General features: G+C 35.0%; 1 protein-coding gene across 1 annotated transcript; it reads left to right on the top strand.

The window, feature by feature from the left end:
• The first annotated feature begins 15348 nt into the window (after nt 1-15348).
• Nucleotides 15349-17318, top strand: LOC106143046 (zinc finger protein SNAI2). Its single transcript, XM_013345017.2, has 2 exons — nt 15349-15698; nt 15872-17318. Exons 1-2 carry the CDS (start codon nt 15527-15529, stop codon nt 16834-16836), a joined length of 1137 nt encoding a protein of 378 aa, XP_013200471.1. The 5' UTR covers nt 15349-15526; the 3' UTR covers nt 16837-17318.
• The last annotated feature ends 3111 nt before the right edge of the window (nt 17319-20429 follow it).

The following is a 20429-nucleotide window of genomic DNA, read 5'->3' on the forward strand; positions in this document are numbered from 1 at the left end:
GTAAACCAAAATTGATGGTAGGTAAGTATTATTTTTATAAATTTGAACAATACAACCAAGAAATTATTACTACTTTGCATATTTTCATAAGTACCTAACTATTATATTTAATGATGTAAGAAACCTGAGAGTATTGTGTATTAAAATTGATATAAGTAAGTACTTACATTATATAGATACCTACCTTACATTATGTCATACGGTATCTTACCTACGACCTCATTTTTATTACAAAGTAAATTACGTCGCAGAATATTGAAAGATGAGAGACGACGCAATAAAATCCGGATTTCTATTTAGCTTATTGAATGGCAGTACCTACATGGTGCCTGCACGTGTGTCGAAAGGGTCCGCGGGTCCTTCGAGATGTAATACGATGGGAACGTACCTGTGGAGTGGAGTACAAACAAGTGTATCCGGTCAGGGAACAACCATATCCGGTGCGCTTGCGCAACGATTTCAAATATTCTTTTCCGCACAATAGTTCTGATTTTTCGATGAGCCGCGTAATGTATTATGACATGTAACGTTTAAAATAAAAGGTATACTAAAAACCAATAATTTATCTTTTCTTGTAAAAAAAAAGAAAATACAGATTTTTAATTCAAAATTGTGTAAATAAATTCTATAACAATATTTTATATTATTTACATTTTGTAAAGCAGAGATTTAATTTTGTACTTACTATATATAGACGAACGTAGTGTTGATTTAAAATTAAGTTTTTATATTTAAATTAAGTTAATTATATTTAGGTGTATTTGTAGGTTTATATTTTAGCTAGAATTATTTGTGTAACAAATTTTGTTTAGTATCAACAAAGTAATATGTAATAGAGAGATACAATGTGTCTTTGTTATTACATAAATCCAATCCAACCATTAGTATATTTAGTCTGGTTTTCACACTTTCAAAAGCAACACAGCACCCCGACGGCGAAGGTACAGTTGCGTTCACAAGCACATTTACATGTTTATTTTACTTATTACAATTTTATATTTTATTTTTTGTAAAACTGGGTTTACTTATTTTTAACTGGCCCTTTGGTTTAATTTAAATATATAAAAGTAATTTGTTTTTAACCCTGTGCCAAGTATAAAACTTGTACCCTTTTCTATACTCCTGTTTACAATATAACATTATGAGTGTTACAACCGTTCCTGTGCTTAAAATTGTGTTTAATTCAAACAATCTCAGTTTTTTAAGTAATGAAAATCATTAAAATTAATTTTAGAATATATTTGGGAAATTTATAAAAAAATGTACATTAGTTTCACATTGACCAGTCCAGACCAGTCGAGTGACAAGTTCGATATTACGCCGCCTTTCCTATTAAAGCGCAGTTACATACGATCATGCCTTTATCCCTTGCGGGGTCGACAGAAACAAGCGTCTTGAAAAGACCAGTCCAGACAAGTCCACGTTCATCTGTATGGCATAATGATAGAATGGTGATAGTATATGTAAATTTTACATTGTATTTAATCTTAATTAATCTAGTACATACCTGTACAGTACAGGCCCCAGGGCGTCATTCAGCAAATGGTCATAATAATAACGAGTTGTGCAGGTGACGATGCTTCTCTATAGCGCTGATTACACCTCCATTCATAGCACTGCCTTGGTCGGCAACCTGTTTCCAATACAATACGTAATACTCTTTTTAATAAATCACATTTTATTTTTATTTTTCACCTACCTTTACGAGTAGTCTTACTGTATGTTTTACTTTTAATACTGAGAGGGATATGAAGAGGTTAATGATTAAAAACATATGTCAAATCAGTAACTGTTTTCTTGATCTACATACATACTATCACTTCTTTATCCCTCGTAGGGTAGACAGAGCCAACGATCGTAAAAAGTCTGATAGGCCACGTTCGGCTATTTGGCCTTATGATACTCGTAGAATTGAAATTCAAACACTAACAGGTTGCTAACCCATCGAAGAAAGAAGAAAAATATACGAAACATAAAAAAGGTTAAAAGTGGGATGATGAGATAAGGGAAGTAGCAGTTGTGGAACGGGTAGCTCAAGATAAGTAAAGCAAAATGGAAAGGGTTGGAGGAGGCCTTTACCGAAAGGGCATATAAGTGTATATTTTTTATAGGAGTAACTGTTATCTGAATAAAAGCTTTATTCATTCATTATTTAAACTAAATATCTGACTTACACTTTATTTCGGTTCAAAACATTCCGTTGTAGAAAACGAAAATGTAAGCCACCTATAATTCTATAGCCCATAATAAGTGGTTGAGCACTTATAGGAACTCATTGTTTTGTTCTCTATCATCATGGCCATTATATTTGCTTGTTCAAGCGTGATTTTATCGTTTGTTATTTAACTTTGATCAGTGGCTGACATCTTTATAATGGTTTTCAATAATCATTGTTTTATTAATCACAAACAATAGCATTAATCACAATGCACTAATAACCTTCGGACGATATAATTCGCCACACACCCGGGACGTGTGTCTACGTAGGAAGTAAAAAGAAAGTGCTTTCTATTGTTCTTTTAAATAACATACAACTTAATTAAAACGTTATTGTTCTTGATCGTAAGTATTGATATTCATGTTATAAAGGATTAAAGGCATATTTTTGTCTTTGATTGTAACAAATCAATAAACGGCTTATACATAGCGAACGTTTTGTAACTTGTGTAGCATATGTATGCAATAGGGATTGAAAAGTCGTTAAATAAATAATAAATCCTACTACTATTATAAAGGCGAAAGTTTGTATGGATGTTTGTTACTCTTTCACGCAAAAGCTACTGAACCGATTACCATGAAATTTGGTATGTAGGTAGCTGAAGACCCAGAATAACACATAGGCTACTTTTTATCCCAGAGTTCCCGCGGGATTGATAGGGTTTCCATGCGGACGAAGTCGCGGGCGGCCTCTAGTAAATATATACGGGATAAATTACACAGATAAAGTTAGCCTCGAAGTAAGTTCGAGACTTGTGTTACGAGATACTAACTCAACGATACTATATTTTATAATAAATACTTAGATAGATAAACACCCAAGACCCAGACCAATTAGAGAAAGCCCTGTCCGGGATTCGAACCCGGGACCTCCGGTGTCACAGACAAGTGTATTACCGCTGCGCCACAGAGGCCGTCAATATACCTTCCTCGTTATTCGCTGATTATCTTTCTGCACTGATGCATAGTGTAAAAGTCAATAATCCGACATAGTTTCTTTTAGTTATTACATAATATTAAGAAATTAAATGAATATAACTACTTTCTGCATGAATGTAGATATTTGATATGTAAGTACCTACTTATATTTTGTATGCCCCAAAAAGACATAAGACACCAAGAATAATTACTCTCGCACAAGTTTGGCATCGATTTTATAAATTGATTCCGCAATTGAGCTTCGTAATCTTATTCCTGACATGAGCATTACATACAGGTTAAAGGAAATTAGAGTAAATTATGTAATATTGTATTTTAAACAACGTGTAATATAATAGAAAATTTTATTATACGACCATAATTTAGAATAATATTGATTGTAATTCTGAAGTTCATCATGCCTGCTTTAGTTCATGTCTGTTCCCAATCAATCCAGATACTATTAAGGTTCTTAAGCCAGTCTATGGTCTGACTCAGACGGTCAGATATGAGTGAATTGATACATCAAAGTTAAAAAAACTTCTCTCTAAAACGATTCACAAAGCGTAAGTAGGGCGGATTATCTAGAGCATCCTCCTGGCGTTAGTTCTGGTTGCCTCCTCACTTCCTTGGGATGCGCCTATGACTACGATCATGGTTAAATTACACGAAGCTACTCCAGCATTCTTTCTAGGGAAATCTAGCTAATATTGGATCATGATTACACATTCAGTTGCCTAAATGTTTCCTCACTATGTTTTTACTCACCCTAAGATAATCGGTTCAAAAAAGTGTCATCTGCACGGGATCGCTGTGAATTTGAACCTAAACCCAGCGGATATATGGAGTATTTGAAACTTTCAGATACTTCGCTGGATAGTACTTACCATAAATTACACAAGTATCTCGTCTCTCAGATCACACAATAAGTATATCTATTACGTTATCTGTCCGGAAAATTGATGACAGATTTGCAATGGACACATCAGTTTATTATATAATCCTACAATTGTGTAGAGTAAAATATAAAAATGACAATAAATAAATAGTAATTAGGTGTATTTAATAAAGTTCTTATACAGCATGACATAACTAACTCTACCTACTCGTGCATTAATTTAACATTATAAATTTAGTTCCTGTTTAAAGTTCTATTTATTACTTATAATTACAAAGTGAGATAATAATTACCATATTTTTTTGAAATAATAAGGTTGATATGCTGTTGACAGTTCGGCAAGTAAATTTAAAATTGGGGTTAGTCATGGAAATCAAAGTACGTGGTGCAAGTAAGTATTATTGACATTCCTTCAAGGAAGGCTTTAACGATTTTTGATGACTGATATTATTTATGGGCGGCTCTGAGCCTCTGTTGTCCTCATCAAATCACAAATTTAACTTCAAGACACGTCAAAGTGATTTACCTTTCTTTGGTACTAAAAATTCGAAGGCTATTAAACGGAACGAGATTCATCGGAGACGATGGCCCGTAAAAGTTTCGCAAGAAGCGGTCGTAACCCATTTTGGTTATAACGCGCCGTGACGCGAACTTTTACTCGGCGGGCGGAGAATATAGGGAGACGGGACCGCCGAAAACAACAATGAGGTACTGTTACCATAATGACACTTTATGAGCGCAAACATCGGGCAGTGCCGCCATACCGCGACCGAACACAACACGACCGCGGCACAAATCCAAGATATTACAGAGGGGTCACCAAGTCCTATTTATTATAAGTACTTACTTAATTAACAACTGATTACAGTTTTTATTTTGATATCGTTCTATCCTCATATTATAATAATTTATGGCCATACGCAGATAACTAAAGATCCTATTAAAATTAAAATATTCTTTTGCGACCTGGAAGCATTAAAATAAGGCGTAGGCCACTATGAGTCTGTGCTCTCAATAATTTAGAGGTTTGGTCGCGATGCACGAATGTGGTCCGCATTGTTTCCGCGTTATACCGGCTCTGCATGGCATCGAGGACGACAGTGATGCCTGCGGACAAAGACGCCATTGCAACAGACGACTTATCGATGCCGACCTCCACTGACATTCGCTCTGATTCTTAGAATGGATCCGATTTGCTGAACTCACAATTTCCTGCACCCGTTAGAATGCCAACAGTAATTATTTTATTTATTCAATCAACTTTTAGTGTTTACTTGATTCCGTCATTACATAATACATTTTGTTATGTTGAAGAAATTCTAATTCTCGTTATGCGTAATGAGTGTCGTAAGTTCGGAATAATTTGTATATATTATTGGTGTGAGTTTAGGCTGACTTCATAATACTAGTGGAATAGGTTTGATGTACTTTTGACTGCTACTGCTAGGTTGCTTAAGTTGACTGGTATATAATGCTATTAATATTAAGTTCACTTACTGACAAATAGAAAATGCTTTCGCAGAATAGAAATAAGAGCTCCATCCAAACAACGACCCTGGATAAGGGTGTGATTTTATATATGTATACAAACAACTACAATGGTATTTTTCATATAATTTATCTAGACTTAAACATATCTACTGAACATACAAAACCACATCCTTGTAACATGACCCAGTTCACGTCTGTGCGTCATGTTCGGGAAGATGAAGTTGTAAATAAATTCGGTCACGGCCACAAATTGCATTTTTTAAGTCGCTGCAATAGCCTGAAATTAAGACATCCACTTTCTTTACATTTCTTTGATGAGCCTTCGATGGATAATGCCCATATCGCCATACTTTCTTTATTAAAACAGTGAATTGACCACATTGTACAAGAATCGATAAAACTTTCGATTAAATATGATGAATAATGATAAAAAAATATTAATTTTAACATGGAAATACATTTAAGTAGTTACATGTTATGTTTACAGAAATTTTGGAAGTTATTTTTCACAACAGGTATTTAAACAAACGGCTGTCTGATTGTTATTTTAAGTAGATTTTGGCGGACTTGTGCAAGTGCATATGTTTCCTCGAAACAATGATATTTGTTTTTTTTTTAATTAAGACCGTTGTAAAGTTCATAATGTAAGTACTCGTACTCTTGTAAGTCTTTCTCTAGTACTCGTTTACTCGATATCTAGTAAGTCTTAACAAACTCTAATATAAAAATTAGATACCCGAAAGGGAGAAAAGTGTCGACGATTGTTAAACATAAGCAAATAATTGCAAGTTTGTTTAACATATTAGGAGCAGTGATAGGACCACATAGTCCGGCCTCTCTGGGAGGTCGATGCCATGACACGTATCAACATTGGAAGGACCAAGCTCGCCGCCTGAATGTTCACTTCATGCACGCGATCGCCTGCTTAGAGGACTGACGTAAAGTGGTTACTAGAGACCTATATACCTACCGGTGTGGTCTTACAACTACTGATATAAATAGACTTATAATACAATTTTTGAAATCGATATTTCTCTTAGTTAGTTATTATAGTTAAAATACTTTTAGATTCATTCGCTATAAGTTTTTCAAGCAAATCAAAAATAAAACCAATTCTTAAGATAACCAAGAAACAGCAAACCATTAATAATACTAAATTAAGAAGAAAATTTCTATGAACTCTTTTAAATACCATTATATCAGACAATTTGGATCCATCAAAAGGCAATAGCAAAAAACAGATGTTTTATCTATGTTAGAACTCCTCGTTTGTTATACTAAACATTAATTAACGAACATCTTATTTATTATAATCATATACCTAGTCGATATCCATGAATATCATCACATATGTGCAATCCGGTAGGTCACAATAGTGCGTGGAGTGTGCGCCGGCCAGGTGCAACAATCTCAGCAGTTGTCGCGCGCACGCGCACCCTCACTGCGCTTTTAATAAATTTCAATACATATAAAAACGGATCTATCAAAAGATGGCGACGAAATAAACCGGTGTTCGGGTGCAACTATGCAGCGTTCCTTTGGTGCAGATCGGTCGCCCTCCGCGAACAAAACGCCGTTTGTTGGGTGTGCAAACAAGTTTTGATTAAATGAAAAGGTGTCCCGGAACGGGTGTGTCCGCCGGTTGCTCTAAGTAATTACATTTATTTGATATCTAGCGGTATGCACACAATTCAAATGAACAATAATTTCACTTTCGTTAAATGATGAATAAAAATTTCAGTTACAAAGGAAACCTTCCAGACAACAAAGTTTGTATTCAAATGTAACATAGGTACTTTTTATTAATAGAATAATTTAAGTGTTAGTAAAATGTAAATATAGAATGTAGATGCAGATAAAATTATTTTCCTGAAATTTTATATTACAATATGACTAAAATTAGTAGTTACATGACTCATCTTAAGCCGCAACAATGGAAATTAGATAATTAGGTCTAGATAGTTACTTTAATCTTATTGCCGAGGAAGAGTAAACTGCCTATAATGTAAGTAGTAAATAATATGATTGGAATAGATCTACGTACATAAAATCCTAATAAGATAATTAGGTGTAGATTATTTTTAATGATGATTTTTTTTGTCAGATTTTAAATCTTTAATAGGTATTAACTGAACCGTTATCCGTTATACGTCATCTGTTAATCCGATGCTGAATAATCGACTGGTCGGGGCTTGCTCCGGTGCTGATGCAGCTGCCCTACCGACCCCAGGTCTTCATTCCCCTTCTTACCATAACCTATAAATACCGTCTCGTCACTCAGGAAAGAAAAAAATCCCTATAAGTAACGGAAAGATTCCAAAAAAGTTCAAAATGTGGGAAAGGAACGGTTCCCGTTTCCCTAGATCGTCTTGTTATTGATACTCCCTCTTTATTACCGTAAAAAGATTCACATGTTTTTTTATATCTTGAATATGTGAAATTATAAAATTCTGCATTCTGTATAAGATAGCAAACTTTAGTTTGGATAAATGTGATTATCTATCTAGTACTTTTATTTTAGTAGGTAGGTAATATCAATAATTGTGTGACTGATATCTATAAATGTAGTTTTATGTGCAGAATAGGAAGAAGTGGTACATTCTTATACTGATGTTATTTAAATGTTATTACAATCAAATGAAGAAAGATTATTTTATTTAACTACGAATTTAGTGTACTAATTTGTTCGAACAATTTAAGGGACATGATAATCGTATCAGGAACACAACGCTTATTATATCATGATAACTCCATTAGGGAACAATAATGACTGTAATATTTTGGCGATGCCCCAGGTAAAACATAATTATTATGTTAAAGGCTTTAGGAAGGTAAGTTACTTCTCAGATTTAATCTTTAGTGGTACAAATGATTGAAACATCAATGTTTTTTAGGGCTTCGTACCATAAAGGTAAAAATATGAGTTTATTATTAAGACTCCGTTGTCTGTCTGTGTGTCACCAGGCTGTATCTCATAACATTGTGATAGCTAGAAAGCTGAAATTTTCAAAAATTATGTATTGCCAGTTAGACAACAAACACTTAAATAAAAAATATTAAGGGATTATGATGAGATAGAATGAACATTCAATGAACGACTCTTTTCGTATTAATATTTGATTATTATATTGATAAGGGTAACATTCATTAAGCTTAAAATTTTCACAGAATATTTAGCTGTAGGTATACGAGTAGGTACTATCATGCAAAATAAATAAAAATGAAGAAATTATTAAAGATGGGCTTCCATACCACAAACGTGTCTCTTTTCATGCCTTTGATTAAAATTGATGGCGGCAACAGGTAGACGCAAGAAATATTCACAAAATTTTGTGAATTTCGCATTTGTATGAATATGGATGGTACGGAACTCTTGGTACACTAAGTTAAGATGTATAAGTAACTGTAGTTATATGTATGTATGTTATAAATTAACGCCGTTTAATACCTTTAGACAGCTTTTAATAGCTGATTGAAATATTTTTCAGTTTTCATCAAATCGCTCTTTTTTTCGGAAATGATAATATCATGTTATAAAAGTATTTCTGTAATTTTAACAACATAATTATACAGAATTTGATCATAATTTGTATTGGTAACAGCTCCAATATCACTTATCTTAATTATCAGTCTTAGCTTAATTAGCTTCCATGCTAGTCTTGTAGCAAAGATCATACAATGTCTGCCAGCTGCATCTCTTCCTTTGCAGATTGTTAAAGTCAGTCAAAATAAAATCGGCTGATAAACTTGCGATTTTTCATTTAGGTGACGGGCTAGCAAACCTTTTACTATTTGAATATCAATGTATCTTAATCAATAAACGTGGCCTTTCCGTCTTTTCAACACTACACACGCAAGGGATATACCTAGACATGACTATATTTATGTATGTTTGTACCAACATAACATTGACTATTCCGTGCGATAAAGAAACGAGAAGGTACTAACAAATATAATTGTAATGTACTTACCTTTTTATATAAACAGTGTTACTATCTTATATTCAGGTAAAGTATTTTTAGAAGGTAAGGTAGTATATAATAGAACAAAGCAGGGCCGGAGCGCGGAATGTAGAGGGGTGAAAGGTGGCCGGTGACGCACCGGCCGCTCTCTAAAGCGTGTGCCGAAATCTCAGCTGTTACCCCCCGTTTATACAGCCTGATTTTTATTCACTTGTCATTGAAATATTATTTTCTGAACCTTTGCCTTAAACTTCAAGTTATAACTTATTGTAAACAATATTTTTTCTTGTTTTTTAAAAAATACCTGACCTGGACAATATTACCATAACTATTGCAAATAATATTCAATAGAAACAGTTGAAGTTCTTTTCTGATGGTCACGATCTGCCCTCTCAGACCACTATTTTAAGAACTCCAACAGTAAGAAATCAACTTTACATTAAACGAGTATCATTTAGTGGGCGTACCGTAGTCATGCTGAAATCCGGGCTCCTCTGTAAGCAGGCAAGATACCACCACGACACACGTCACACGCTCTTCTAATTCCGATATCCTGAACATTTTTTCAAGTTTTCCTTAATATGGCTAGAAAGTCATGGAATACCCACAAACAATAGTACGTTAAAAGTTAAGTACACATAATCTTTTATTTTAGTAGTAGTGTAGATTTCTGATAAAGCAAAGCATTTATCAGAAATCTACACCATGTATAAAACTCAATCCATCTGTATTAAAGTGTTTATAAAAGCGTTGAATGGCCCTGTGCGCTTTATATAGAAAATTCTACAGCTATGCCATTATTTAAAATTAAACTACTCACCTACCTGCAGGATTGCTGTTTGAAAACCAAAAAGTTATAAGTTTGTTGAAAAAGTTTTATTTAAAATAAACCTTCTCAAACGAACGCAGTTTGCACAATTTGTGAGTTAACACCATATTTTCTACATAATAGGGTTTCAATCTCTGTTACCCTGATAGGTACTTTGTAGCGGATTCGAGGTGAAGTGATAACGCCATAGGGAAAGTCGTGGCAGCTCAGGTAAAACCTGTCAGATACGTCCTTCTGGTTTACGCGTACAAAACAATGAATGGGGAACCCTAATCGTTAAGTTCAGTTTAAAAATGTTATAAGTAACGCGGGGTTATTTTGGTTTTAGGTTGGGGTTGCTCTGGCGGTTGGGCCATTTCGTCGAGTTGTATTGTTCCATGCAGATGTGCGATTCGGGTACAGACATGTGATTCTGCACGCGCAACCAGCTGCCAGCATAGCTGTGCACTAATTCAATTCAATGCAGAGTTAAAAAATAAAAATAGAACAGAATTAAATTATTTTTTAAATAGGTATATGCTAATATATCCATGGGTGGGTTCTTAAAAAACCCTAATTATGATATAGTAGCCGCTTAAGCATCCCTATAACACTACTAACTTGTGCCTTATAGGTTCCGGCACCGTAATAAAGCTTAACTTCATCTCTTCGCCTGGGATATTAATAGAGGAGAATAAAGGAATATAAGCACTTTCGCCCCGTGCAAAAACCATGATCCAATTGAGATAGATTACCTCTAAAAATTCTAATCTCTCTTCTAAATTTTAGTTAAAGGTGGACTAAGTTCTCCTCGTCTTCAGAGAGTGCCACCAGAAGAGTTTCAGACCGATCAAGCATTTACAAAACATCCAACTTGCTGTACTTATGTTTAAGTTACTCTTGTGTACTATTTTTGATTTGTACCGATCGCAGGGTAGGACTCCTCTGGTGGGTCCGCTGTATATAGCATTTCATGTGTGTAGGTAAGCTCCCCAAACAATGATAGAAATACCCGTACAGCAACAAAGGTGGCCAAAGTTCAGGTGTGCCTGACTATCTAAATTTGTTAAAAAAAAATGAATGAATAAAAAATGTTTAATAAGTGTGACATTGTAGCAGTTAAAGTTCTATTTATATTTTAAAACAAAAGGTAAAAGAAAACTATTAAATTCATTATTACTATAATTTGTAATTTGAAAAATTTACAATGTTATAAAAAAAATTAAATTGTATTTATCCTCTTTTAAAAGACTACGAACTATTTACTCACATACAAATATTTAAGTATGTATATTTTTTCAAAGGTAAAGTGCCTACTCTTTATTATGTCCTACCTTCTCATTTTATATCTTCAGTACTTATATGCCATTATATTTGTATAAAAATAAACTGAATCCATTATTATGTAAAAAAAATTGTTTAATGTGGTTGATTTAGTTCTGTATATGGGTAATTATTTTAATTAAGGTCGTACAATGACATAATATAAGCCTGTTTTAAGTATTTTCAAGTACATCAATAGTACAAAATACAAACTAACTTGGCAGACATGTCATTAGATTGTAATATATGTATGCATAAACCTATGCAAGAAATTAACCGCCAATTGTGCGACATTGAGAGCCGGCATATCGCACCACCTGCCCGGGCGCCCCTGTCCATCGCTATTTCCGCCACGGCATAGTGCACGTCCCCTCGCTCGTGCCGCGACCGTTACGCACGCGCCCCGACCCCCGCGACATCGCACCTGGCCGGCGCAGGCGCAGCCGCCACATCCCCCCGCCACCACACACATACCCGCCCGCTCTAATCATATGAAATGATAACACTCGGCAGATGACACTATTAACAATGTGTTAACGACAATAATTTTAGTCAATATATTACCGATGAGACAAGGTCCGCACGAATTACTAAGTATCTTAGAATTCGTAGTATGTACAAAGTACAAAAGTGTTTATAATTCTCGTAGGTACCAATTATCAACTTTTAATAAAACAAAATATGAAAATATATTTCCCAATTCCATGCTCATTTACCAATTACTCCTTGAATGATAACTCTATTCTGGGAACTGACAACCAATTAAATTCTCAAGAAATACTTATAGAGAAATGAAATCTAGAGAGACATAAAGGCATTTTCTACTCTGTCGTCAACAACAAATATAGCATGTTGTTTAAGAATTACAAAGACAAAAAATAAAATAAAAATAAAAGTAAAAAAATGGATCATATTCATTTATGACGTTCATTATTTGAACATTTGTTAATGGTTGTCCAGTGTTATAAAAGTTTGTGCGACGCGACAATAACAAGATGCTTACACACGATAAACATTACGCTACACACTTAGTCATTATCGCCGTGTCATTCATTGAAGCATTCATTAGATAAAACGATTTGTTTAATTTCTTGTTTACCATCAACTGTCTTCCGTTGATTTGTTTACAATTCCCAAGCTTAATTAAGATAAGTGCTTCATTCATAAGGTCTCAAGCTAATTAAGTAATGACTGACACTTATTTTGTTATGGTTTGGTTTCTCAAAATTGCTTACGACGTTGAGAGTTGTATGTTACCAGATAATCAAGAGAGATCTCGTGGTGCTTTGATTTTATTATGTTGGTCATCGATCAAGGCGATTAGTCACAGTTGTATGTATTAAACATAATCGAGCAATTGATGTCCATTACACGTCGATCCCTTGACACATTTGCAGGCTGAGTCACGAGGTGAATTTCACCACAAGAAATCCACGTCAGCGTGATTCTGACCCTAAATGAACATCTTGCTGAGACAGCATCAGTTAATAATTTTAGTTCTAATACAATTCCTGTAATAAGTAAGTACCTACTCGTATTCATAACGTTTCTTTTTGTTTTGTTTTTATTCACGTGAGAAAAAAATACTTATACTTACTTAGATAGGTACAATATTTCCGATAAAGTATCTTTTAACTTAAGTACAATTACTTATGGACGGATTTATAATAAAACAAAGTGAAGACACAATTGTCTTCTTGTTTTGTTAATCCATCCATACATGTAATCACGTCTATATCCTTTGCGTGGTAGACAGAGCCAGCAGTCTTGACAGGCCACGTTCAGCTGTAAGGCTTAATGATAGAATTGAGATTCAAATAGTAAATACGAATACTTAACATTATGATGTGTAAAAATAAAATATTAATATACGTTTTAAGTGTAATTATTTAAAAGAAAAACTTTATGACTTACCTACTTTATCTGAAAAAATATCGAATAAACTTGATAAAGAGTTTAAAATCTATAAAATTTGAAACAAGAACAATACCTTATGATTGTACTTATTAATATACTCTAAAAAATTTAAAATTATCTTTACCTAGTTGATTTCCTAGGTTACCTTATTTACATTACATCTAATTATTGAATGACAAAGACTTGAACTTGTTCTGCGAGAAGTCCCAATTTGGCAAAGCAACAAAAGGCCTGACCTGTGGGAATTAACGCTGGTCGCATAAAACTATAACAAAGGAGTTTTGGACGTTATATTTCCGCGTCGAGACTTCGAGAAGGGTTGCGTATCTTGTTTGGTTTGACACACACAAGGAAATCTTATTGTTATCATTCTATCGCCAACGAGTTCCCAGTATTTCCGGTTATACTTTATTATTATTACTTGGTACCTTTTTTTAATTTATACATATTTAATATTGGTAAGTAGGTATTTTCTTTGTAGATAAATAGTTAGTTAATGAGAAGTTATAGATTTTACTAATAATCCTTTCAGACCAGATGAAAACATACCTAATAATTTTAATGTCGTGTAAGATTTGTTATTTATAATCTGTGAATAATTGTATATCTACCCAAGCCGCAGCCTACGAATAACACGAATGCTTCCCTGTGCAATCTTTGCATTTGCTGATGCAGCATACACTTGCACGTTGAAACACTACCTAACAGTTCAGCAAGGTCACTAAATATCTTTAGGTACTTGTTTTATTCCACTAAGATCACATTACTATTGGTAACAAAATTAAATGTAATTGTTATTTTTAAACTGTTAGTGAAATAATAGGTAATATTATAAGTATTTAATATATGTCATCGCTTGTTTAAAATACTTAAATAAGTACTTAGTTGAATATTGGAAATTAAAAAGAAGTTTATAATTTAAACTTCTTTTTTTGTTTACCTAATCAACATTAGATGCTTACATTATGTTGTCTTCACCTATAAGTAGGTATTCGTATTAGCACCTTCGCTTTATAATAATATTGTTATTGTTTATATGTATGTTGTTGGTAATACTTAGGTATTCATTCTTCTTTTCTTATAAAATCTTACTTTGTTACGAGTATAAGTAAGTACCTACCTACCTAAAGCAGAAAAATGACGACGATCTTCAAAACCTATGTACGACTGATGTTATATAAATGCTATTAAAAACTTTATTGCGGTGGGTTTTCATATCGCTTGCAATGATAAGTACCTATACCTAAGTACCTACTTAATAATTATCTTCAAGAGTGAGCTTCTGTCTTCTGTGATTTGATTCTGTTTTTGTTGAATCATGAGGTAAATTATTAACATTCTAATCGAAATGAAATTTCAATTACTATAAGTAATTTTATCAATTATGGCCCTTACAGTATAAAACCTTGTGGAATACCTACTATAATATCAGCTGCACAGCTGCTGATTTTTCAAATTACAATAAACGCTGAACAATATATGGGTCCATTTCAAAAAGACGCAATGGCTCAGTTCAAAGGTGCTTAACCCCAGGGATTGCGCAAAAAAAATTTTCGGCTGGCAAGACACATCCAACCGGTGCGATACTGAAGTTGTGCATATCGCACTGAGAGGCTGCGAAGCCGCCGGCTGCGGAGGCGCAGGTGCCGCCGCCGCCCCGCGCCTCCGCTGAGCAGCTATTGGCCGCCGCCCCGCGCCCTTTGCCGATTGGGCACTGCGCACGTGCGCGGCCTACCCGCCGCCACCTGGCCGACACTGACGGGGAGCCCATATAAACCTGCGAGACTTCCCTCACCGCACCACTCCAACTCCGAACGTCGACGAGTAAGTACATGCGTACACGCCAGTCGCGTTCAAAATACGATACTGCTCACTACGACTCCGCCGCGATTCTGTGATGTTTGAACTGTTGCAACAATTGTGAATTTGTGTTAAGTTAAAAAAGTACTTTTGAAGACATTTAAGTTTAAGTGCTTGTGAAATCAGTGCAAGATGCTTGTGGAGGATTCTCAGACCGCTCGTGCGATGATGACAAAGAAATATGCGCATTGTCCGCTAAAGAAACGGCCGGTGCTTGTGCGGGAGGAGCGGCCAGCGACACCGCCTACTACGCCGCCTCACCCCGCCCACATGGCTACCACGAGGCTTTACTACGACTATCATTGTAAGTACTTCTATAATTAACATTTTCAGAAGACTAAGAAAATCTCTCACGTGATAAAAAATTCATTATAAATTTATGAGCTAATAAGATTTTTTCCACCTACTTGAATTACTGGAGAAATAGTTTTTTTTCTTATTCATAATCTTCTAACATTATTTTTTTATTGTTCATAGGTGATACTGAAAATGACGAGCCAGAAAATCTCAGTACAAAACCTGAAGATCTTTCTAAAACCGGAAACTATCCCAACAAAGCTTCATCACCTGTGGCAGCGACAGCTATAAAGGTTGAGCCTCGAGAATGGTCACAACAGCATATGGAATACTTAGCTGCCTGTCGCGCCCGTTTGGAGCCAGCGCCCACCGAAGTAGCTCGACCGACTCCTCAATATGCGTACCTGCCAACGCTATATGCGCCATATCACCCTCTTGAAGAACTCTATCCAGCAGTGCCAGCTCTGTCTCCGTCCGCGCATCCGCCGCTCTATGCACATTACTCGCCTGCCTCACCGCCCTCTTCAATTTCTCCGCCACCTTGCCCAGAAGACTTACGTTCGCCCGGTTCCGTGTCGTCAGATTCGGGTGTGTCGGTCTCTGCTCCACGTCGTCCCCGGTACCAATGCCCTGATTGCGCAAAATCCTATTCAACTTACTCTGGGCTATCAAAACATCAACAATATCACTGTGCAGCTGCCGAGGGAAGTCTCGCAAGAAAGTCTTTCAGTTGCAAATATTGTTCAAAAGTTTATACATCCCTGGGAGCTCTCAAAATGCATATACGTACTCATACTTTACCTTGTAAATGCCATTTATGTGGCAAGGCATTTTCTAGACCTTGGTTATTACAAGGACACATCAGGACTCATACAGGTGAAAAACCTTTCTCTTGCCATCACTGTCGTCGTGCTTTTGCGGATAGATCCAACTTGAGAGCTCATTTACAAACACATTCTGATGTTAAAAAATACTCTTGTTCAGGATGTGGAAAGACATTTTCCCGTATGTCCCTGCTAACCAAACATTTAGAGGGTGGTTGCGGAGCCCCTGGAGGTTCTCCCTATGAATACCGACCTGAAAATATGCCGGCAACAATACCGCACCAACCACTAGCCCCAACACAGACTGTCCATGCCTATTAAAAAGACTGAACTCAGCAGGATCATCGATCTCGTACTAATATGTAGAAGAATGCAGTTGGTTTAGACCGCTCTAAAATAATAATTTATTTTTATAAATTTCTATAAGTTGATGAATGTACGTATCACATTTTGACAACTGGATTGTGTAATGTTAGAATCACTGTTCATTTAAATTATGTATGTAGAAGCTAGATTAAGATTTTAAAATAGATTTAGTCGCTCGATAGATGCGGCTTTGCTAGTCATGTGGCATTTGCCGAGTGTCATACACTTATGAAATCTTATATTTTAATTTTAAGCCATGTACAAAGTGCCTTAATTAAATGTAAAAAATAATATATTCTTTGAAAAATTATAACAGTTAACTTAGGATATCCTAAGATGCTATTATTGTATAAAATATTATGAAATAGTACCTACCTGCTCATGAGGCTATATCAGAGCTGATTGTCGTTTGCGTTCCTTTCTGTTACCTCCTATACACAGAAAATAAATCATTCTTAAATTGAAGTCATTATACTCTCTTATTCGTTTTCCCTTTGAATTCCCAACACACAAATTCTTCATCTTTATTGAAATCAATCATTAATTTCAACTTGAAAGGGTATTTCAAATTAATATTCAATTCTCATATTTTGTCTGACATGACACAAATAAAAAAATAAGAAACTTGCAAGTTAAAAAAAACTTTTTAACATTTTCCTTGTTACTTGCTGCTGCTTAGATTCAGAGTTTCGGGGTTTCCAGAGTCTGATTCCATTCTAGAAAATATACACACGCTCAAGATTCCTAATATTTGACCATTATATAAAATAAAATATTTACTTAACCTGACAATGTTCTAGGTAAAAACTCGGTGTTCACACGCACGTGTGATTCTGACGAAAGTAACAAAAATTGACCCGAGATAAGTAGTAGGTACTTATTACGGACAAAGTACAACTTTTTATCATCGCCTTATGGAAAAAAAACTAATTAAAGGGGGTTTTAAAAATAAGGGATTAACAAACCGAAAGTTAGTGGATGAAGCGAAGGAAGTATGCAGAGATCGTGGCAAGTGGAAGGTGTAGTCTCTGCCTACCCCTCCGGGAAAGAGGCGTGATTTTATGTTCGTATGTAGTTTTAAATTTTGTACAGGAATATGCAATAGGATGCTTTTAATTCTTCGACCATGCGACCTTCGTCTTTGTTTTTAAGTACCTAAATAAGTGCCTACATAGTACCTACTTATACTTTTTTTTAATATTAACGGAACAAAATAAAGGCGTACTTTAATTTAAACTTTTTGTTTACTTTTTGATGTTTTTCCAAATCCAAGGAAATTAAAGTACGTAAATATTACTAAAGTAACATTTTTAGTAAACTTGCTGCGCCTCTTAACTCCTTAGACAATTTCTTTCTCTTTTCATGCCAGACTAGCAATAAAATGGTACCTAATGGTAATTCTTTTTTAAAAGGGTTGGATTACTTGCCGGAGCCACCGAAATAGACCACGCGCTTAATGTTTGTCAATAGAGTCTACAGTTCATTTTCTAAGGCTTGTACCTAGTCTTAAATGACAAGTTGGATACAGATTCAGATTTGTGACTAAGTGCCTAATCATTTCATTTAACGGTGGTTGCGGCGAGACAATAGCGCGGGGCACCGGTTGGATGTGGGTCGGGCACGGTGGGCGCCGGTCGTCAGACCACGGTCAACCGGCCACGAGGTCACCAGACCCCAATGCTTTACTACACTAATCTAAATTGTGGTGGCCCAATTAGCGAATCTGTTGTGCATAGGAAATCACCACGATCCAGTCAAAGTCGCTTGTTTAGTAATCGTTGCATTTCAAATCCTTGGATTCTGAATAAGTACATAGAAGGATGATATTTTACAACATTATTATAATTATAATATCACTTTTAATTTAATAAGTGTTCCTTTACTTTATAAAACTTATTTCCTAAAAAAAGTGTAAAATTTTCTAGCACCATTTAACGTGTCTAATATTTTACCAAATTTTAACTGACTGGTATCAAGGGTTCCTGGAGCTTTTCTTATGTAGAAGGACAAACAGACGACGTAGCAAAATTGCAAGATAAAGAGAAAAGAAACTTGCTAAATCAGAATAAATTGAAGTAGGTAAAACGAATTTTTGGAATACGATTTTTTTTCCAACTAGACTAGCATTTCTTTTCCTTATAAGATTGACATTTAATGATTGGTATTTTAAAATGTTAACGTTTCAATTGTGGTCCGTTATGTCAATTAGAGTGACATAGGTAAGTTAATTATTTTTCTTGCAAAATAACTTATTTTTTAATTTAAGAAAAATCTCTTTCTTCATATTTCTCAAAACTATTGGTACAAGAGAGTACATATGTATATAACATAAAATAACGTGTAATTTTGGTGACCATTATACATTATTTGTCGTGTAGTTTTTGTTTGTTTTGTTTTACGAGTAAGTAAGGAAAGTAACCTATACGAGTAGTTTATTCTTCACAAATGATTGTATTCATTAGTATAGAGTAGTTAGAAAATTTTGTTTGTACTGAAATTAAGCTATAATTTAACAAAAATTACTTTGGTAACATATTTTTTAATCACAAATAAATGTGATTACATCAATGGAATCCAATAATTTATCTAAGATTATCTTATTTAATGTCATTATCGTGTCACTTACTGTTAGGAAAGTTGTCCAATAAGATAGAGATCTGAACGGTTAACCTACGACCCTGTCAGACAAGTGCACGTTTCTAAGCCTGCAATAAGTATTGGCGCTTTTTATCGCAATGATTAGAAACAGTCGATATTGTCGTACGTATTACGTCATTCGAAGAAAATGGTTCTTTACGTAATACTTTAATGTTTATGTTCATATTAGTAAGTAAAAATTCCTTTTATCAAATAATAAAGGTAGAGCAATTAATCTGATAAGAAATAAATTATCGGCAGTGAGATACCTAGATATTGTTCGATTGCAAACGACGAAGAGCGACATTAGTAGATAAACAACATCCCTATCAGCCTACACGAGTGCCAATTAGAGGTAGCCGGTAGAGATGGTATGTAATGTTTGAACATGCGTGTGAGACTCTCGCTGATTGGCCGCGAGCGAGCTTGGCGGCATCGCAACGCGTGCGCGTGCGCTGCTGCGGCGCACCATCTAGCCACCAGTCCAATACATTCTCAATTCTCATTAATTAATTCTGTTCCTATTTGCATCGTGATTATCTAATCCGATATCGATTGCCGATATGCGGTACCAATTAGAATTCACACCTAATAGTCTAATAGAACTTTGAACTTTTCTATTAGTTATAATCGATCGCCTTACCGATAACTGGTTTCGACATTAATTCGACCTCGTTTATGAAGAGCTTTGTTTTAGATATATTTAATTTCTTTGTGTCGTACTTAATGTAAGATAAAAAGACTTAGCTAAATATTTTAGTTAACCGTACCAGTTTACAGTAGGTAAGTAATACTTTGATATCTCTCTTGATCTATCTTGATCCGCTTAGTATACCTAATAATAAGCGGAATTTTATGATTTCGCCTATGCCTACCCCTCCGGGACAGAGGCGTGATTTTCGTGACTAGGT

The sequence above is a fragment of the Amyelois transitella genome, chromosome 2 (assembly GCF_032362555.1).
Source record: "Amyelois transitella isolate CPQ chromosome 2, ilAmyTran1.1, whole genome shotgun sequence".
NCBI classification, from domain to species: Eukaryota; Metazoa; Arthropoda; class Insecta; order Lepidoptera; family Pyralidae; genus Amyelois; species Amyelois transitella.